This window comes from Rhinopithecus roxellana, chromosome 18, assembly GCF_007565055.1.
Source record: "Rhinopithecus roxellana isolate Shanxi Qingling chromosome 18, ASM756505v1, whole genome shotgun sequence".
Taxonomy (NCBI): domain Eukaryota; kingdom Metazoa; phylum Chordata; class Mammalia; order Primates; family Cercopithecidae; genus Rhinopithecus; species Rhinopithecus roxellana.
The window spans coordinates 49,171,361-49,192,929 of record NC_044566.1 but is presented as its reverse complement, the minus strand read 5'-3'; the positions used below and the strand labels follow the sequence as shown (position 1 = coordinate 49,192,929).

At 38.5% G+C, this 21,569-nt stretch overlaps 1 protein-coding gene and 1 long non-coding RNA gene across 6 annotated transcripts in view; one reads left to right on the top strand and one right to left on the bottom strand.

Moving 5' to 3' along the window:
* Nucleotides 1-21,569, bottom strand: part of ENOX1 (ecto-NOX disulfide-thiol exchanger 1) — a 587,079-nt gene that overhangs the window by 248,785 nt on the left and 316,725 nt on the right. For 2 of the 5 annotated variants that reach the window (XM_030922271.1, XM_030922272.1), the window contains exon 1: nucleotides 7,561-7,616. The exons of the other annotated variants lie outside the window; for them this stretch is intronic. In XM_030922271.1, coding sequence (XP_030778131.1) covers nucleotides 7,561-7,591 — 31 coding nt within the window. In that variant the 5' untranslated portion in view covers nucleotides 7,592-7,616. Of the gene's footprint in view, nucleotides 1-7,560; nucleotides 7,617-21,569 lie in introns of those variants that run through there. 5 annotated transcript variants of the gene reach the window in all.
* On the top strand, nucleotides 1,182-12,595 carry LOC104666075. Its single transcript, XR_748504.1, has 4 exons — nucleotides 1,182-1,278; nucleotides 7,870-7,914; nucleotides 11,553-11,566; nucleotides 12,022-12,595. It is a non-coding gene; the product is annotated as an uncharacterized LOC104666075 (long non-coding RNA).

The following is a 21,569-nucleotide window of genomic DNA, read 5'->3' as shown; positions in this document are numbered from 1 at the left end:
TAAAACAGCCAGCTATAGCCCTTCTAATGGAGACCTTCATAGCTGCCATAACAGCTGATGGATTGGTGTAAGGCTAGTGGTTTCGAAGTTATATTTTGTATTTATTGTTGAAGCTATCAGAAATGTAGAGAACACTGAGGTCAATCAAGAGTGTATGATTTTCCAAGTATATTAAAATGTGTTTGTGTTCCTTTCATACAAAATATAAAGCATTCATCTTTAAAATGTTCACAGCAATCAATGTCTTTAATTGAGCAGAAAAGCATACACAGATATAGAAAAGTTTAGTCCTAGCTGTGGCTCCTGACAATCATCTTCAGAGATAAATTTCCACAATGGATGTTTCAATTAAGACAGTAATATTTATTGAAAGGTAAACCATAAATGTATAGCCACTGGAAACATTATTGAACAGAAGTAATTTATGCTGCAGCTGGTGCACTGCATTTTCCCACTGCTTTGATTTTATCAGCATTTGTCAATTAATCAACATGAACCTTGTAAAACATGTTCTCTTATTAGTTGGAACAGGCAATTGCTTGCAGACTTTGCAGGAGAGGTCTTTTAAAAATTTGCTAATTGTGCAAAGACAGATTTAAATTAAAAATAAAAAAGGTAAACTCTCATTACCACTGTACCTAAATAGGACTTTGTTTAAGCTTAGCCTTGCCAATTTAAATATCGTCAATGGTTTAATTTTTTAAAAAACTTCAAACGGCAAAGAAAGATTAAGACGAAGATCAACTTAGCTCCAGGTTTTTAAAATTTAAGAGCATTTTTGTTTGCACCTTTGCCATTTCAATGAGTTACTAGCCTTGAGGCTATAGTGGTAAGACAAATCGACTACACTTTATTGGCAGAAAAGTGAAGAGAAAAAAGAAAAAAGCAAAAGAAACAGGAGATGCAGCAGCACAAAGAGCAATCCAGTGGTAAAGTTCTTTCTTCGTTTTTTTTCCCCTTTTTTACCTCAACTCATTCTTCATTCCTCTAGATGAGATGTCACCTCCCTACTTTTGACTGCTGGTTCATTTTCAGTCCAGTAAGTGAGAAAGAAGCTGAGTCAAGCCCCCTCTTTGGGTAATCCATGCACCAGCACACTCGCCAACTCTCCTGGCAGCCAAGCAAGTACTTTAACTCGAGCGGCATCACTACCAACAAGCATTCTGCAGCCATCTAAACGGACGCGACTGAGTTTAAAACGGGTAACATACCTTGGAGAGCAATTTCTACACTGGGGTCTGCAGGGCTGAATCGAGAAATCCGCACCATCTTAGAAGTGTCAGTGAAACTTAAAATGAAATGGCATGCCTGAAGGCATTTATAAGAGTAAGAATTCTGCACAGAGTTCACAGAGACAATGTTTGTTGAATGAAGATGGGCCTTGCCAGATACAGTGTAGGCAAAGTGCTTTGCTGCTGAGCTCCTTTTATGAGTTTAGAGGCCCAAGTCGCTCTCTGCCTGCTCAAACTGGCTTATCAATCCGTTCCGTTCCATTCTGTTCTCAGTTCTAAATAAGTCATTATTTCAGGCACATTTCCCTAAGCAGACGCAAACACTGTTTTCCAGTGTGAGACTCCCTTGGGCAAATTAGGTTTCTTGGAAAAGGGTCAAGGAGCGATCAAACAAAATCCCTCCTAGAAACAAGCGGTTTCAGGGGACACTGTGATTCATGCAGGCTACAAGTCACATTTTATCCACTGCTTCGGCAGTAATGTTCAATCTGACAGGGCCAGTTATGGGGAGCAAAATCCTGCTACCTGCAGTTTCTTTTTAAGGTAATAATAAATGGGTATATTTCTTATGGAAACAAAACTGATGATCATAAAACAATCAGTGGAAAGTTTCCTTTTCTAATATTTTGAATTAAAAGGTGTTAAACGCATTTTAATTTCTTAATAAAACTGTAGTAAAATAACTTTCATAAGGCAAAAGTTCATATCTTCTATTCTCACAGTCTTACCTAACAAACATGAAACACTTCTAAAATAGATACTTCTTAAAACTGTATTTTTTTTTTGAGTCACAGAGAGAAAAGTCCCTTTTACGTTCTTTTAATACTTGCTTTTATTAACCTCAGCTTCAGTCAGCTCACTTCCATATATCAAGATTCTTTCTACAACCGAAGAGACAACAGGTAAACGCAAATGTGGGAAGGGAAGCTGCTTGGTAACATAATAGCTGCTCCCTGGCAGGAGCTATTTCTATCTAAAGCATATATGCCACACTAAGAGGCCACAGTGAAAGATGAAAGGATAGAATGGCAGGTTTTCACTTGTTTTTGACATTTTAGAATACTGTAAATAAGTTTGTTTCAATTCAAATGGTTCCATTACCTCGGAGGTAATGGAATCATTGTAATAGCAATGGAATCATTTGTAATAGCAAATGAGCAAAAATTGATCATTTATAATAGCAATTTTGGAAGTGTTCAAAGCTTGTGCTTAAGGAGTATTATTGGCATTCAACATAGTCATACGATATTAAGCAGATTTACAATCTTCTGTGTGGTTATCCCTGATCATCTTTATTTAAAAGTAAGTTCCAGCTGGTGAGGTAGCTTAGTATCCTCATGGATTTTGGCTTGTTGGCCATCCCCAGCCAGAAAATCGGGCTCTGCTGGACACCCTCACACCTCTCCAAATAAACCTTAAATTTGCAAGGTGAAGTGGGGGGTGGCAGATGGCAGGAAGAGTTCAACTAAGAAGCTTACAAGGGCAGTCTTTTAAGAAAATGTACCTGGGGTTTTGGTTTTATTCAGGTACGACCAGGCCAACAGATCAGGAGGTGACTGCTATTGAGAGGACAGTTTGTCACAGTTCCCAAGAAAAGCAGGTATGTCAGACCATACTGGGCCACCAGGGTCAGTAGGAGGCAGAGGAAATAAGGGGAAAATGTGGGCAAGGGCCTTTATTATGGTTTCCATGGAAAGAATGGGCAAGACAGAGTAAGCAGCTTAGGACAGCTAATTTGAGTAGTTTCAGCAGGCTCTGTGGTATAGGGGTGGTTCCTAGTCATGCAGTACCTGGCCCTGGAGTGATTCAGGGCAGGTAAATAGTGTTCTGGATTGCAGGAGCCTGATAAAAGGAAGCAGGTAGTGGCATGGACTCAGGATTGGTTGGCTTGAATATCAAAGGCGAGCTCACAGTCAAGACGTTTACTGTCTCTAGGAATCAACTGACCCTGGAAGGTTGAGCATCCCAAGTCCACAAAGCCCCAAGATGTCAAAGCATTGTAAAATACAGAAATTTTTAAAACAGCAACAACATGATTAATAGAAGCCTGTCTGAAACACTGCTATAAGAAACATGAAAACAGAGCTTTTCAAACTTCACTGTCCACAGGGATCACCCAGGTATTTTGTTAAACTGCAGATTCTGACTCATTAAATTAGGTAAAGGTTGAGACTTTGCATTTCTCATAAACTTCTTGGTGATGTTGGGACCACATTTTGAGTAGTTAGAAGGGAAAATATTACTAAAGGTCTTCTCTCTGGCTCATCTTCTGTCAGGAAAGGGGAAGGACCTTACATACTGAGTCCTACCTTGAACCAGACGCTGCAAGGCATTGAATATATATATTTGGTCTTGTTTTGCTTTAAGGGCAGCCTTTGCTAGTGGGAAAATTATCCCAATTTTATAGGTAAGGGAATGCAGGCTGGTTAAGTAACCTGCTCTAGGTCATTTAGTTAAAAGGTAGAAGACATAAATGTATCTGGCCTAAAAATCCAATTTCCCCCACCACAATGTAAGTACACATGGCACTGCTCTGATGGCAAATAAAAAGTCTGTTGGTAAAGGCTTCATAAAATATAAAGCCCATGAACTTGAATAGTGGCCCATTTACAACTTGACTTCTGCAAAGAAGAGAAATTCAGAATGGTATTGATTATCTCACAATTAGAAGTAAACGGTGTTTATTAATACGTTATTATTTTATCATAGCCTTCACAAAACACTTTAAATGGGATTCCTTATAAAACCAGTGTTTTTATTTAAAAAAGATACATACATGTACACGGTAAGATATATACAATAAAAAGTGAGTCTTGCTCCTAGTCTCCTACTTCTACTGCTCACAGACAACTACTGTGAAGTTTGTATAGCCTTCCAGAACTGTTTCTATGCAAATCATAAGGGTTTCTCATACAAATTCATTCATTTGGTTATTCTAGGCACTGGGGGAAAAGCAGTAAATAAAACAGACAAAATCCCTTGTGTACATTATATTCCAGTATGAAGATAGCATCACAAATAAACAAATAAGTTATCGATTATGTCAGATGCGGATAAATGCTAATGGAGAAAAAGGGGAGAGGGGACAAAATGTTTTCAAGTATGAATTCAGTAGTTAAGGAAGGCCTCATTGGAAAGGTGACAGTTGAGTACAGACCTGAAGGAGGTAATCCTATTCCACACTTACTTTTTCCTTTAACAGTAGGTATTAAATGCTTCACCACAGCAGGGCTTACAGATCTTTCTTTCTTTTCTTTCCTTCCTTCCTTCCTTCGTAATCTTGACCTTCCTTCATTCCTTCCTTCCTCCTGTTTTCTCTGTTTTCTTCTTCTTATGGGGATTTTCTTCGTCTTCCTTTCTTTCTTTCTGTCCTTCCTTCATTCCTCCTCCTTCCTTTCTTCCTTCTCCTCCTTCCTTCTTCCTTCTTTCCTTCGTTCCTTCCTTCCTTCCTTTCTCTCTCTCTCTCTCTTCTCTTCTCTTCTCCTCTTTCTTTTCTTTTTTCTTGCTCTCATCCTCTCTCTCTCTCTCTCTCTTTTTAAATTATCCTTTAAGTTCTGGAATACATGTGCAGAACGTGCAGGTTTGTTACATAGGTATACACGTGCCATGGTGGTTTGCTGCACCCATCAACCCATCATCTACATTAGGTATTTCTCCTAATGCTCTCCTTGCCCTCTACCCCCCAACAGGCCCCGGTGTGTGATGTTCCCCTCCCTGTGTCCATGTGTTCTAATTGTTGAGCTCCCACTTATGAGTGAGAACGTGCAGTGTTTGGTTTTCTGTTCTTGTGTTAGTTCACTGAGGATGATAGTTTCCGGCTTTATCCATGTCCCTGCAAAGAACATGAACTCATCCTTTTTTATGGCTGCATAGTATTCCATGGTGCATATATGCTACATTTTCTTTATCCAGTCTATCATTGTATCTATCTATTTATTTTGAGATGGAGTCTCTGTCACCCAGGATGGAGTGCAGTGGCATGATCTCGGCTCACTGCAACCTCTGTCTCCTGGGTTCAAGCCCTTTTCCTGCCTCAGCCTCCTGGGTAGCTGGGATTACAGGTGCCCGCCACCACGACTGGCTAATTTTTGTATTTTCAGTAGAGATTGGGTTTCCCTGTGTTGACCAGGTTGGTCTCAAACTCCTGACCTCAAGTGATCCACCCACCTCATCCTCCCAAAGCGCTGGGATTACAGGCATGAACCACTGCCCCAGCCTACCTTATTCTTTTTAAAATCTCCATTGCACTCTATTGTTTGCATGTGTCATAACATTGCTGGGCTTTGGTTATTTCCATAGGCGGATGTTTTAGATTAATCCTGTTACAGTCTGTTAGATGATCATTTGAATGGTTATAAAAGAGACCTGGGGCTTGTGGTATAAAGCCTGATTAAATAGAAGGAAACCTAAACTAAGCATGGGAAGCTATGAATGAAAGTCCTAGCTGTGCTACGCTTGCTATTATCATTGAGTATTTGTGGACTTCCTTTTTAATTTTCCTGTTCTGGCTTCATGACAGGGTTTCCATTTTCCTGCCATATTGTAGGCTGTGCTGTTGTCCACCAGGCCCAGGGTCATACGTAGGTGATTCTTCAGTTGGAGACCTAAGTGACATCCTTCCCACAGCAACATCAGTGCCAAGCTACCTGTAACCTTGCAGAGTCCAATAAAAACTTGCAACCTTTCCACATTCCCCACGAAGGAAGTATAAGCAAACTTTTAGGGCGCAGTTTACCCTCTGGGCTCTGTGCATGCTCTCCGTGCTTAGGAGGAAAGCACATGAGCTTCCTTAAAACAAAAACAAAAAGCCATACATTCCAGTGATGTTTACTTTTGCAGATAGAGATGTGTAACACTGGGCCATATGACAGAGTGGACTTCACCTTTAATGGAAGATTAATTTATCCAATTGATTAATATCTGAGGCGATCCCTGGAATATGCCAGCACTCTGCCTGGCACTATAGGAGGAACAAATACCAGTGCAATATGGTTCTTGTCCTCTGGTGTTAAAGGCAATACAGCAGGAATGAAAAGAAAGGGGAGAACACTATTATCCGGGGTCCCTCAAAGATCCCTCAGAGAGCTTTTAGAGCCAACATGTAAACAGGTAGGGAAGTGTGCAAGGGATGGAGGTGCTACAAGGGGACCTTGGTAAGGGATAAATGTATGTGAGTGTGTGTGTGTGTGTGTTAGGAATATGTGTGAATGGAAGGTGAACAATAATTGCACTACAAGCAAAGGCCCAGATAAAGGAAAATATAGGTGTTGTACAGGAAACATGAAGTAGCCCTGTTTAGCTTAAAGAACGTGGGGAGTAGGTGTAGATGACAGGAAATGTTAGTTGGAGTAAGACTGGCAGAGGGTCCTGAGTCCTACTTTGCTATTAGATACGAGATAGATAAACGAGTTTTAAAAGATTAAAAAATTACCATCAGCTTCTTCCTCTTTTGTTTTACTTTATTTGGTGGTGGTGGGGGGAAGCATTGTGCATGTTGGCTTTATAATTTCCACTTCTTATTCCAGTAATTTTCAAAAATCAGCTTAGCATTTATTAAAGTAATATATGCCCATAGTTTAAAAAGGTGAATAGTAATATAAGGCCTATAATCAAAAAAGAATACTCCCTTCCCCCACTTTGCCTACCACTCCGCCTTCCTGCTTCTCAAGGGAAACTTTTTTTTTGTTTTTTTGCTTTTATTATGAAAGATGTTTATTTTCCAGATTATATAGGTAAGACTTTCGCTGCAACCGCTTGCTCTTGGTTTGGTTAATCTACAGTCTTGTCCAGCACAGGAAAACTAGCACTGTCCAGCATCTGTAACTAGGGAGGTTGAATTTCACCATGGGAGAGGAAACCACTTTTAACTACGCTATCCCTATACTTAAGTACTGTGTGTATACTAATATTTATTAAGTTATCATTTTTAGAGATTATCTGCCTTACTGCTATGCAGAATAAGGAAAATTTAGCACTCTGATACTATTACACGCTCCCAATAGCAACTTGGGGTTAAACTGATATTCTAGTTTACCTTACTACGACCATGTAATATTGTTTACTACCGAGACAAGTAGTAAAAGAGAATGCGTTCGATGTTGTTCAACATCTTATTTTTCCTGGTGTTGTCTTTTATTTTGCTTACCTCTTTTGTGTATCTATAATTAACCGTTCATGAACTATCCAAAATAACTACAGAACTTATATTGAAACCATTTTTTTTTTTTACACAATTAGCCCACTGGTTAGTCTACTGGATCTCTTTTTCCCTGGAGGAACCTCCCGTCCAGCCCCTCTGGTCTAGGGGTTTTCCAGGCCAGCTGCCCACCTGTTGTCCTGGGGCTTCTTTTTAACACCATCTTGCGAAATCCCTGTGCCTCTCTCCTGTGTTGGAGCCCCCGTTTCCTGGATCCCATGGTTTCCTCTTTGTTGGTTTACATCCTCATTTTTGTAGAGCACATTCTCTAGTGGCTTCCTGAGAAAAGGTACATGGGAGGTGAATTTGTTGAGACCTTGTGTGTCTGAAAATGTCTTAATGCTACTCTCATACTTGTTTGTGAGTTAAACTTGTAACTGAATTTTAAGTAAAATGTAATTTTCCCTCAAAATTTTTAGGCTGTACTTCATTGTCTTCTAGCTTCCAGCCTTGCAGTCTCAGGCCACTACTGTTCTTTTTTACCAGGTATGATCTTTTACATGTGACCTGTGTTACTCCTCTGGAAGGTTTTGGAATCTTCTCTATAATCCTGGTATTCTGAAGTCTCAGAGTAAAGAAGCCTAATGAGCTAATGAGAATCTTTTCTTACCCATCATTTTGGGCACTTTATAGTGTCTTAAAATCTGGAAAACAGCATTGTTCCGTTTTGACAATTCTTCTTCTATTATTCTTTAGTACTTGTCTCTGAACCATTTTTTTCTTGTTTTCTTCTTCTGGCATGCCTATGGTAAAATGTGGAACCTCGTGGATTAATCCACTACATTTCTCACCTCACCCCATCTCCATCTAATATGATTTGGCTGTGTTCCCATCCAAATCTCATCTTAAATTGTAGCTCCCATAATTTCCATGTGTTGTGGGAGGGACCCAGTGGGAGATACTTGAATCATGGGGGTGGTTTCCCCCATACTGTTCTCATGGGAGTGAATAAGTCTCATGAGATCTGACAGTTTTATAAGGGGAAACCCCTTTTGCTTGCTTCTCATTCTCTCTTTGCCTGCCACCATGTAAGATGTGACTTTGTTCTTTCCTTGCTTTCTGCCATGATTATGAGGCCTCCCCAGCCATGTGAAACTGTGAGTCCATTAAACCTCTTTTTAAAATAAATTATTCAATCTTGGGTGTGTCTTTATCAGCAGCGTGAAAACGTCTGGACGATCTACTTTCTAGAAAGTTTCACTTCTATACCTCTGAATCATTTCATATTCTTCTATACGTTTAATTTCCAATACCTCCTTCTTATTTTCTAATTGTTCCTGTTCTACAGAATACTTTTTATTTTATATATACAACAGTGTCTCTCATCTTTCTGAAGTTACTATAGGTTTTTAAAAGCTTTCCGTTTGCTTCCTGAAATATTTGTATCTTCTCTGAGCCCCTTTAGCCCCTTTCTCTGTTTTGATCTCTATATTTTATTCCATATTTTATGTCAGTGGATATCCTCAAATATTGGGTGGCCCTTCATTACTCATTTATATTTAAGAAATATATATATTTATTTCATATATATATTATATATGAAACAAATCATTCATTTATATTTAAAAACGGTGGGTCCAGTTTCCAAGGGAAACCCTGAATGTAGACAGCGTGTGCTTTTTCCTTGACTGGCATCCCTCTGAGGTAACAGAGTGGGGAATCTTACCATTTCAACAGGGACTCTGCCAATCAGTCATTTTTTGGACTGAATTTCTGCAGATAAGAAACTCCAAACCCTTGCCTAAGGAGCCAGTCCCTCGCTGTAGGTTCCCTGGGAGCTATGTCAGGGAATAGTCCGGGAGGTTTTCACCTGTTCTCTCTGTGGAGTTTCATCCTCTCTCCTGGGCCTAATCCCTGAGTCCAGAGTATCTCTGATTCAGTGTAGCCTAAGACTATCGCTGATGCTTCACACAGGGATGGGGAATCGGTAGTGGCAATGTGAGCTACGGAGGGCAGGGCCTAACTGCTCCATATGCTATGATGCTCTGAGCTCCTGGCAATTGATTCTCCTTTTTCCAGTCTCAATACTCCAAAGCCTTCGCAGCGACCCTTGCATGAATGTGAAGACTTCGCTCGATGCACCTCAGCTATTCCTCCTCCATCACTGCCGTCTTCCACAAATTGCCTTACATCTCACGTTCAGTAGCCTCTCCTCTGTTTGTTCTCTCTCATTTGCTTTGTGTCCTTGCTTTATGGTTTTTTGTTTTTTTTTTTGTTTGTTTTTTTGGAGACAGAGTCTCCCTCTGTCACCCAGGCTGGAGTGCAGTGGTGCGATCTCGGCTCACTGCAAGCTCCGCCTCCCGGGTTCATGCCATTCTCCTGCCTCCGGAGTAGCTGGGACTACAGGCGCCCGCCACCACGGCCGGCTAAGTTTTTTGTATTTTTAGTAGAGACGGGGGTTTCACCGTGTTAGCCAGGCTGGTCTTGATCTCCTGAACTTGTGATCCACCCGCCTCGGCCTCCCAAAGTGCTGGGATTACAGGCGTGAGTCACTGTGCCCGGCCGTTTTATTTATTTATTTATTTTTTATTACACTTTAAGTTCTAGGGTACATGTACACAACATGCAGGTTTGTTACACATGTATACATGTGCCATGGTGGTGTGCTGAACCCATTAACTCGTCATTTACATTAGGTATATCTCCTAATGCTATCCCTCCCCCTTCCCCTTTTTTTAAAATTCCTTACTAATTTCAATGAGATTTATTTTTTATTATTTACTAATTTTAGTGAGATTTATTTTTTATTCTTTATTAATTTTAGTGAGAGTAATTTTAGTGAGATTTCTGGAACAGGAATATATGAAAGCATGTGTTCAATCTAATAAAACCAGAAGTTTCTAGTGTTATACATTTTATTTTGTAGTTATATGTACTTACGTATTTTGTTTTGGTCTAGTTTGTTCGTCCAGAGAACTTTATGAGTTACCAGAAATCAACTACTAACAACCTCACAACTACTTTTAAGGAGGGTATTGACAAAATCATTTTACTTCTTTGTTATTTTTTAGGGATTATCAGGCAAAGTCAAGTTGACTTTCCATAAATTTTATCTTTATCCAGATAACAACATTTTGTTATCTTGGCTGCAGAAGTTTGGACAAATAATCAATTTGAGGTAGACGCACATCAATTTATCAAAAGAAGGAAGGAAGAATATAAGGAGGAGGGAAGAAAGAAAGGAAAAAGGGAGGGAGCGGGGAAGGAGAAAAGGGAAACAGACATAAAACATTTTAAAATAGAACAGCAGGAAGACTGGCCCAACTAAATACCTATACTAAGAAAAGCTATGTACGTTAACTAAGTAAGAGGAGAAATTTCAGAAAATCATCTGGCTTTAAGATAATTCCAAACAATGATCACTGACTTGGAAGGCAGTTAAGGAATTTATGTCATTGAATGTTAATGGTCAAACTACATTTTATCATTCAACAAAATGTACACAAAATGCATATGAAAAGCAGTACAGCCTGCATCAAAACCTATCATATAATAAATTCTCACAATTACATGTCCAGATCAACTTTTAACTATATACTGACCCTTATCGCTCTGAATATATCTACTTTTTGGCTCAAGAATATATGCATATATGTATGTACCAAAGTATATATGTGTGTATTCCTCCCCTCATCTCCCAAAGCAATTTATGTCTGCTTGTAGGGAATCCTTTTACTTGAATGTATGTTTATTTTCCTGATTATATTTCTTATAAATTTGTCTACCTCAAATTATGTAGTTCTCTATCCTCTGTCATACTCAATTATGGACCAATAACTTTTTTTAAAAAGTTAACTATGTTGTCAACAACATCACTTCCAATGTAGCCATCATCATATCTTTGAGCTTAACAAGATGCTCAACTTTACAGTCAGACTGACCTTATTTTAAATCCCCCACCTTCCATTTACTAAATAAACTCCCCAATAGGAAAATTGACATATTCTCTATTTTGCAGGATTTTATGAGAATTAAATCATACAATGCATATAAAGAACCTGGCATATTGTAGCTACTCAATTTTAAAAAAGCTATTCAAATCAGAATATGAGATGATATTGAAACCTTAAGCTGTTTAAAAGTACATCTTTTCCAAGTGACTAGTTTTTCATTTCCATTTTTAGGCATCACATCACTGGTAAGCTGGTCACCTGGAAGCAACGCATCAATTAGACACTGAAAAGGGGTGTGCAGAGCTCTTATAGAGAATTAAGAAAATCATTATATTGATTATATTAAGAAAATCAATATATTGATATCTACTTTTATATAAGTAGGGGAAAGGGAGGACTGAACAAAAACAATAAAGGAAAGTATTTGGCCCAGAATCAGTTTCTTGACCCCCTTGGAATTCTATTTGTTTAACTACAAAATCAGGAGACTAGATGAAGTCCCTCCAAGTGTTCATGACAAAGAGTTCTGTGGTTAGATGATTCTGAAACATACCTCGATCATCTCATGCCTCCCCCTCCCCATTCTTGAAGCTCTGAAACACATATGAGTATATTCAAGGCATCAGTCCCATTTTGTTTTACCTTCCATTATACAAACTTACTTGACTACAGACTCTCCCCCTTTTTTCTTTTGTTTCAGGTAATATTTATTGACATACTTTGGAAAAGACTGGATGAATTGAGCTGCAACTTCCCACTCTAACATATGTTTCTCTGAGTTTCTACAACTTCAGCTAAATGTTTTAAGGAAGAAAAGGAAAACAGAATATGTTATAATTTTTATTGATTGATGCTTTCTCCTATAGCAGCATACAAATTTTAGAATGGGAGAAAAATCTATTATGATTCAATGAAATGAGCTAGTTTTTAAGTATAGCTTAATATCTTGTCCCTATGTGGTACCATCAACATTTTAGACAGATGAACACCAAACCATTGACTGAATTGCTGCATAGTGGATTTGATTTGATTATAAAGACAGTTAAATGACCGGGGTACCTCTGGCAATTTTGGCAATCAATAAGTAACATGAATCAACTATGTAGTGGTCAGAATGGCTACCCAGTGATCAATCAAAACAGAAAATAACTGAGATAAGTTAATCCTTAGGTTGCAGGACTCTACCATGATATCAGCATAAAACTCAAATTGACATTCATGATGAAAAAAATTCTAATGCTATAGTTATATAACAAACTGCTAAAAGTATTTTTGTTAGCAAAACACTTTCATTTTTCTATCAATCTAACACTTATTTTTATCTGAAAGGAGGGTACTATGATAAATGTCACTGGGACTAAAAGGACGTGTAGTAGGAAAAGGGCCAAAGATCCTACCAGAAAATGATCTTGGAGCCATAGGTTAGTTCTGTCAGTAATTTTCCATGTAGCTGTCAATAACGCTTTGGTTTCTCTTTGTAAAAATAACTATCCTCAGCTGGGTGCGGTGGCGCCCACCTATAATCCCAGCACTTTGGGAGGCCGAGATGGGCGGATCACGAAGTCAGGAGTCTGAGGCCAGCCTGACCAACACGGTGAAACCCCATCTCCACTAAGACTACAAAAAAATTAGCTGGGCGTGGTGGTGCGCGCCAGTGGTCCCAGCTACTCAGGAGGCTGAGGCAGGAGAATCTCTTGAACCCGGGAGGCGGAGCTTGCAGTGAGCCGAGATCGCACCACTGCACTACAGCCTGGGCAACAGAGCGAGACTCCGTCTCAAAAAAACAAAAAATAAAAAACACCCAAAAACAACAACAAGAAAAAATTATCCTCAAGGGGCTTATTGTTTAGTTAATTATATTTACAAGTTTGGGATTTTTGCTCCATGCCTTCTTATGTTAAAAAATTATCCTTAATTTACCTACATAACAGAGATAAAAGTGAATGAATATGTTGATGTTCTTTAATTAATTACATGCCATAATCCCCCTCCTTCATCTTAACTGCAGAAATTCTATGAGAACCTATTGCAATGTTTTCCCTTTTTCTCTTGATATGTCTCTTTCCCCTCAAGGCTGCTAAGGTTTTAAAGTGTTCTGTTTCTATTTTTTTCGTTAAAAATTTTATCAGAAACCCCACTTCCTCTCAAGGGGAAATTTATCCAAAACCACCTCTGTGGTATCCAAGTAATAAGTGTGTTGGTAATAGGATGACCAACTGTCCTGCTTTGCCCAGTAATAAGGAGTTTCCTACTATGTGGATCTTTCTGTGTTAAAAAATGGGATAGCGGCCTGGCACGGTGGCTCATGCCTGTTATTCTGCACTTTAGGAGGCAGAGGCGGGTGGATCACGAGGTCAGGAGATCGAGACCATCCTGGCTAACATGGTGAAACACTGTCTCTACTAAAAATACGAAAAATTAGCCGGGCGTGGTGGCACACGCCTGTAGTCCCAGCTACTCAGGAGGCTGAGGCAGGAGAATGGCATGAACCCGGGAGGTGGAGCTTGCAGTGAGTGGAGATCACACCACTGCACTCCAGCCTGGGTGACAGTGTGACTCCATCTCAAAAAAAAAAAAAAAAAGGGATAACTCTCTACAAACCAAGGTCACCTTGGGTGTTAGCTTCAGAGAAGGATCGGACATGGCACGGAAACCTGCACCAGAGAGCTGCAATTTTCATCCTGTTAGAAACACTCTTCTTTCATTGCTAAACAGCTGTATATAACAATCAAACACCAGATGGACATATGAATTTAATGACCTTTAAGTTTCCTTTACACTAGTGGTTCTCAATTCTGGTTTCTTACTAAAATTATCTGGTTAGCTTTTTAAAAAGTGCTCCCTGATTTAACTTATTTGAAGGTGAGTCCTTGTCATGGGCACACATGTTTGAAGTTCCCCAGCCAATTCTCATGTAAGTCAGGGTTACAAAACACTACTTTACACACATGCTGAGATTCAAACTATAGGCCTAGCAAGAGCTGTTTAAAGCAAGGAAAAGTCTACTTTGTGATCTCTGACTTGTTAATTATTACATGCAAGTTTCTACTTCAACTTTAAAACAAATGAAAGACCACAAACTGACTTTACGTATTCAACTACATTTATTTATTCACCTAGGGTTCAAGATCTATAAGCGTCTCCCTTGTCATGTTTTTATTCTGAACATCAATCACCACCATCTATTGATATATATTTTTTTTCTTACAAGAAACTGTATTAGGCACCGTGGGGTATAACGATTTAAACTGCAAGGTCTCTGTCCTCATAGAGTCTATAAGTAGAATACACGAAAGGTGACTACATGATCAAGGCAAACGACCCCACCGCCAACCAATGAGGACGTAGTCATGGCCTGGGATGGTTAGGAAATCTTCATAGAGCAGGTATGATTTTTAAGGGGCTTTGAGGACTGGCTGGAATGTTAGAGAGCCAAAAAAAGAACTACAAAAAGGGAGAAAAGCAGTTTGAGAATGGGTAGGGAGGAATCAGTTTACCAAAGTTAAGTATGTATACAAATAATACAGTTCGCATTCTGAGCCATGCAAACTGTATCTAAGGATGCACAGAACGCTGTATGAGGCCAACTGCTGAGCAAGGGAATGTGATTAGCCCAATCACTTTTTTGGTGCTAATCACTTAAGACATTGAAAAAGAGGATTAGACTGACCGATGAAACAATTGGTTCTGGATAAACATACAAAGCTTGGTCTGTAATGTGGAGAACAAGCCACTGAACAGCAATAGCCCAAGCCCCTTCCCTCTGGTGCTGGGCCCGCTCAAGAGCCCTGATCACACAGTGAGGATCCGGGGGGTCCCACTCCATCTGATCCAGTGAGACGACTTAGGGTTGAAGAAATAAATTTAGAACACAAGTCATGTAAAAAGTACGTGTTACTTTATATGTGATGTTATGTGATTATCAGTCATTGATTTTCAATTACTTTTACAAGGCAAGAGCTTTTCCTCTGGATTTTAGAATTAAAGAATTTCTGTGCCATTTGTCTTTGCCTACTAAAATAGTTAATTCTCATATTTATTCCAATAGCTGGTCTTCATGTAAGATATTAACTAAATGCCCATTAATGGTCTGGGTACGCAACTCAGGAAGTTAGTTGGCAAAATTAACATTTAGAAGTAGGCACCACTGGTTATTTCACACATTATTAACTTATATTACAATTCAAATAAGCTTACAGCTGGCAAAAAAATCTCTTCTGTAAAGTGATCTCAAACATAATAGGCTTAATCAGAGATAAATTAAATTAGGCAGCCATGCATACTACAGCATATTAATTCTGAGTAGTTATTAAATACATTTTCTGTTATCGCTAGTGTGAACGATATCATATGCAAACAAATTCTTCAAGAGGGTAGCAAATAAAGTTTATGTTTGGGATGCCATGTGTCTGGCATTTTCCCATGTTTTCTTAAAATGTTAAATAATCTTTTTTGCTAATAATGGCACTAGGTTAAGTCCCCATAAATGAGTCAACCTCACTCCTAGGAAATTAAACAAATGAACCTCAGACGAAACTGCTAAGTGTGGTTTTGGATTTTTCCAAAGGGAACTTCTCAACTTTCTCTGGCAGTTAAAAAAAATTTTGTTAATGAGTCATAGCTAGAGCAAAATTGTCCAAAATGTAAGGTAGTGAATAGTCGTTACGTTAAAATTGGTGTCTCTCATTCTCTGTTTTGGGTGACCTATGTTGCCTTAGAATACTCAAAGAAGAAAATTATTAAGGTAGAATGCTCTTTTCTAAATAAGATCCTGCCATTATCTCTCTCTTTCTTTAAACGATTGTAATCTAAGCCAGCAAACTAGCACTCAGATCCCACACGATAGCAAATGATGCTTCGCTAGCAAATGATGCTTTTGTGAAAGAAAATGAAAAGATGCATCTTACCTTTATACACACACACTCATGTTGCCTTTTTTGATGCACTTTTGTCAGATTATTTTATTCTTTGTTAATGAACCAGGCCCTTTAATTTTTGTATCCAGGAGTAATTCAAGTTACTAGGCATGACAGCCACTACCGCCCCCAAGTCTGAGAAACATGTTTCACATTCTTTGCGCTTTGCACATTTAAAACTCAATGTAAGGTGACAAGAACATTAAGCTGCCCAGTGAGCAAAATGTGAAACTAATCACTATCTGTTCTACAGATAGTGGGTACAATAATTGGCAAATTAAAGTGCCTGGGAAGAGCTGGGCCACCTGCATCAAAAAGCATCACCTTGGAATGGCTAATGAAGATAAATGTATGCAGGTAGCTTTACTGACAACTACTTTAAACACCAGCAGACTGAAAAAGCAACACTATAGTGCCTATTTCATTTACCGTAAAGTACGCACCATGTGAAATTTTTGTTATTTAAAGGAAAAAAATACCTAACCACTCTCAATATGTTGTATACATGCTGGCTGAATTGAGGCTAGTACTTACTCCTAAAAAGCCAACGTTTTTCTTTTAAACCAGCAAACTGGGATCAATTTGCTTAATAAAACGTTGAATTTGTATTTTCATGACAACTAGATTCAAATAAATTAAAAGGCTACAAAAAAGAAAATAATCTAATTTCAATAAAATTGCTACTCTTATTCATCCATTCATTCATTCATTTGACAGTTATTGAACACCTACTATGTGCAGGTACTGTGCTTGACATTTGGCAAAGGGAGATGAATGACATCTCCTTAAGGAGCTTGTGGACTATTTGCAGGCAAGAGGTCTACAGACACACACACACAAGCAACTAGAAAGAACTATGTGCTATTGCAGAAATGTTTCAAAAAGGTGTCCCGTTCCCTTAGAGCCTTTCAAGAGAAGGCTCACTCTTAAGTTGAATTCTAAGATGAATTCTGAAGAGTTTTTGAGGGTGAATAAGCTTAAGAATGGTCTTCCAAGCTGAAAAAAAATAGCATGTTCAAAATCAACAAGAAGATCAGCATCTGCTTGAGGAAAAGAAAGTGCCTTCAAAATATATGAAGGAAATAAATACAGAAATAAATATAGGAGGCAAGAGGTCAACAGATGATGAAGATGAAAGCTAGACAAGGGTGAGAATATGAAGGGCCCCAGAAGACATGTTGAGGAGTTTGCATTTAATTCTGCAGGGCAGTACTTTTCAGAATATGTGACAGAGGACCCTGGGGACCTGGGGAAGGAGGGAGGCAGCCTGGAAGGGAGTGAGGAGTGAGAAGAGGCTGAGCATTCAGGACTCAGGCCCTGCATCCCTACTCATACCACAAGAGCTTCACCAATATCTGTTTCATCTTTTGGGCCTTTTTACTATTACTGTTTTTGACAATTATTTTTATACGGGAATAATCTTAAATTTGCAGGAAAAATTGCAAAGATAATACAAAGAATTCCTACATACTCCTCTCCCAGTTTCCCCCAATGTTAACATCTCACATTACCATGGCCCGGCATGTTTGTTACAACTAAGAAGCCAACATTGGTGCATTACTAGTAACTCAACTCCAGACTTTACTTGGATTTTACCAGTCTTTCTACTAATGTTCTTTCTCTGTTCCAGGATCCAGTCCAGTCTAGATATCACATTGCATTGAGTCATCATGTCTCTTCAGTCTTTTTTGGTCTGTGACAGTTTCTCAGTTTTTTCTTGCTTCCCATGACATTGACAGTCTTGACGTGTATTAGCCAAGTATTTTTAAAGCATGCCTCCCTTTTGGCTTATTAGGGTTATTGGGAAGAATATCACCGAGGCAAGGTAAACTTCTCATCACATCACATCGGGGGCAGGCAAATGACATCAACCTGACTTATCATCGTGATGTTAACCTTGATCACCTGGTGAAGATAATGTTTACCAGGCTTTTTCACTGCCAAGTTACTATTTCCCCTCTTTGGAAGTCAGTCGTAAATCCAGCCCACGTTTAAGGGGGAGGGTAAGCTTCACTATCTGAAGGGGGATATATAATTTGAAATTCTTTTAGAAGAAAGACTCTATTTATTTGTTTGATCATTGATTTATATTAGGATGAACTCAGGTATATTTATTTTATATTTTGGGTTATAATCAAATACCATGTTATTTATATTGTGGCTCAAATTGTTCCAGCTTTGGTCTCTGGGAGCTCTATTAAATTGGTTCCTGTATGCCTTTCACATGCCTACATCCTTTTTGTTTTTGAGCATTTATTTTTTAAGGGCATACCATGTGCTCCAAGATCTTGTATTTTACTGTCCCAGCCACAGACTCAGTCATTTCTCTGAGGATCCCTAGTTCCTAATATTGGAGAATAATATTTAGAAACCACGGTCTGGGCACTGCATGTGCTTGATGCTACTGAGGTATCACTGCTCCCAGGCCCCCTCAGCAGAAAAAGCCAAGAAGTATAAATACATATTCAAACCCAGGTATATACACATATCTATAATTGTTTCTGTATCTGCCCATATGTATATTTATCAAACTAAACAGTAGTTAAGCTAACATGAAGTTAGCTGATATGTCCAACTCTAATCCAGCATTATAGGGTTTATTGCAGCCCCCTCTCCTAGCTTATTGCAATTGCCCTGGCAATGAGAAACCTGGCTTGCACCACCCACCATCCATTCATTTATTTGTTCAACTTCAGTATGTAGGTTTTCTTTTGAAGATAGATTTCTGTTACTTTAAAATAATAATATATAAAAGGGCTTTACTTTTATTCATTACCATCACTCTAATTGCTCTGTTTTCATCAAATCATTTCATGTTTCTCCTAGGCACCCAGGAAGACTATAATTCTCATGATCCCTAAATAGGTCTAGTTCCAGTTAAAGGAATGTGGGTAGAAGTGATACTAACCACTTGTAGCCCTAGCCTTTATAATCTGTTGTGGAATTCTCTACTTAAATTGTCTATTTCTTTGATATCAGGTATAAGACACAGTGGACAATCCCAATATTAAAAGAGAAAAACGATACGACAATTCAATGGAAACAGAAAAAAAAACTTGAAAAAAGTAAAAATTCACTAAGGGTTTAAAAACAAACACACACTCATCAACTAGAAATGAAAGAGAACTTCCCTAATACAATAAAATACATCTCTGAAAATTCTACAGTGAAAATTATACTTGATTGTTAATATAATAAAAAATTCCTCATAAAATCAGGGGCAAGACAAAGATGTCCACTCTCACCACTTGTATTCAGGATTTACTACTCAAACAGGAAGTCTGAATCATTATAATAAAGAAAAAGAACAACTACAAAAATTAGAAAGGAACAAAACTGTCTGAATGGTATATTTTATATAAAAAATCCCATTAAACCTACCAAACAACTATCAGAACTAGTAAGCAGATTTACAAAAATTATACAGTACTTTATTTTTTTATTGGAGATATAATTTATGTAATGTACAGTTCACTCTTTTAAGGTGTACAGTTCAATGCTTCCGAGTACATTCGCAAGCTTGTGCGACCATTCTTCTTATCTAATTCCAGAACCTTTCATCACACAAAACGAAGTCTTGTACCCATTAACAGTCACTCCCCATTCCCCCCAGCCCAGTCCCTTATAACCACTGCTCAACTTTCTGTCCCCATGAAGTTGCCTATTCTGGACTTTTCATATAAATGGAATCAGACAATATGCAGTCTGTGTGTCTAGCTTCTTAATGTTCTCAAGGTTCATTCATTTTGTAGCATGTAAATGTATTCCATTCTGATTTTAGGTTGAATAATATTCTGCTGCATGCCTATATCACATTTTGTTCATCCATTCATCAGCTGATAGCTATTTGGGTTGTCGATTCTTTTGGTTATTAGGAATAAAATTGCTATGAACACTCATGTACAATTTTTGTGTGAATGTATGTTTTCAGTTTTCTTAGGTCTATACCTCGGAGTGAGATAACTCTATGATTAACTTTTTGAGAAAATGTCAAGGTGTTTTATCAAAGTGGTTACAGCACTTTACAATCCCATCAAAATGCATGAAGGTTCCAAATTTACCACATCCCTGTCAACACTGTTATTGTCTGTCGTTTTTAGACAATTACATTACTATATACTATATTACTATATTTACTGTCTAAAAATGATAGACTATAGTAATTCGACAGCTAAAATAGTAACCCAAGTGGGTATGAAGTGGTACCACATTGTGGTTTTGATTTACATGTCCTAAGGACTAATAATGTTGGGCAATTTTTCATGTGCTTATTGGTCATTTATAATATCTTCTTTGGACAAAGGTCTGTTCATATCTTTTCCCCATTTCTAAATTGGGTTATTTGTCTTTTTAAGTGAATTTTAAAATTTCTTCATATATCTGGTGTACTCGTTACCAAATATAAAATTTGCAAATATTTTCTTCCGTCTTTGAGTTTTATTTTCACTTTCTTGATAGTGTCCTTTGAAGCACGAAAGTTTAAAATTTTGATAGTCTGATTTATCTATATTTTTCTTTTGCTGTACATGCTTTTGGTGTTTCACCCAAGAAACTATTGCCTAATCCAAGGTTATAAAGATTTATACCACATATACACCATGGAATACTATGCAGCCATAAAAAAGGATGAGTTTGCGTCCTTTGTAGGGACATGGATGCAGCTGGAAACCATCATTCTTAGCAAACCATCACAAGAAGAGAAAACCAAACACCGCATGTTCTCACTCACAGGTGGGAACTGAACAATGAGATCACTTGGACTCGGGAAGGGGAACATCACACACTGGGGCCTATCATGGGGAGTGGGGAGGAGGGAGGGATTGCATTGGGGAGTTATACATGATATAAATGATGAATTGATGGGTGCTGACGAGTTGATGGGTGCAGCACACCAACATGGCATAAGTATACATATGTAACAAACCTGCACGTTATGCACATGTACCCTAGAGCTTAAAGTATAATAATTAAAAAAAAAGGTTCAAATCAATGTTTCTGCAAAAAAAAAAAAAAAAAAAAAAAAAAAAAAGATTTATACCTATGCTTCCTTATAAGAATTTCATAGTTTCGGCCGGGCGCGGTGGCTCAAGCCTGTAATCCCAGCACTTTGGGAGGCCGAGACGGGCGGATCACGAGGTCAGGAGATCGCGACCATCCTGGCTAACATGGTGAAACCCCGTCTCTACTAAAAAATACAAAAACTAGCCGGGCGAGGTGGCGGGCGCCTGTAGTCCCAGCTACTCGGGAGGCTGAGGCAGGAGAATGGCATAAACCCGGGAGGCAGAGCTTGCAGTGAGCTGAGATCCAGCCACTGCACTGCAGCCTGGGTGAC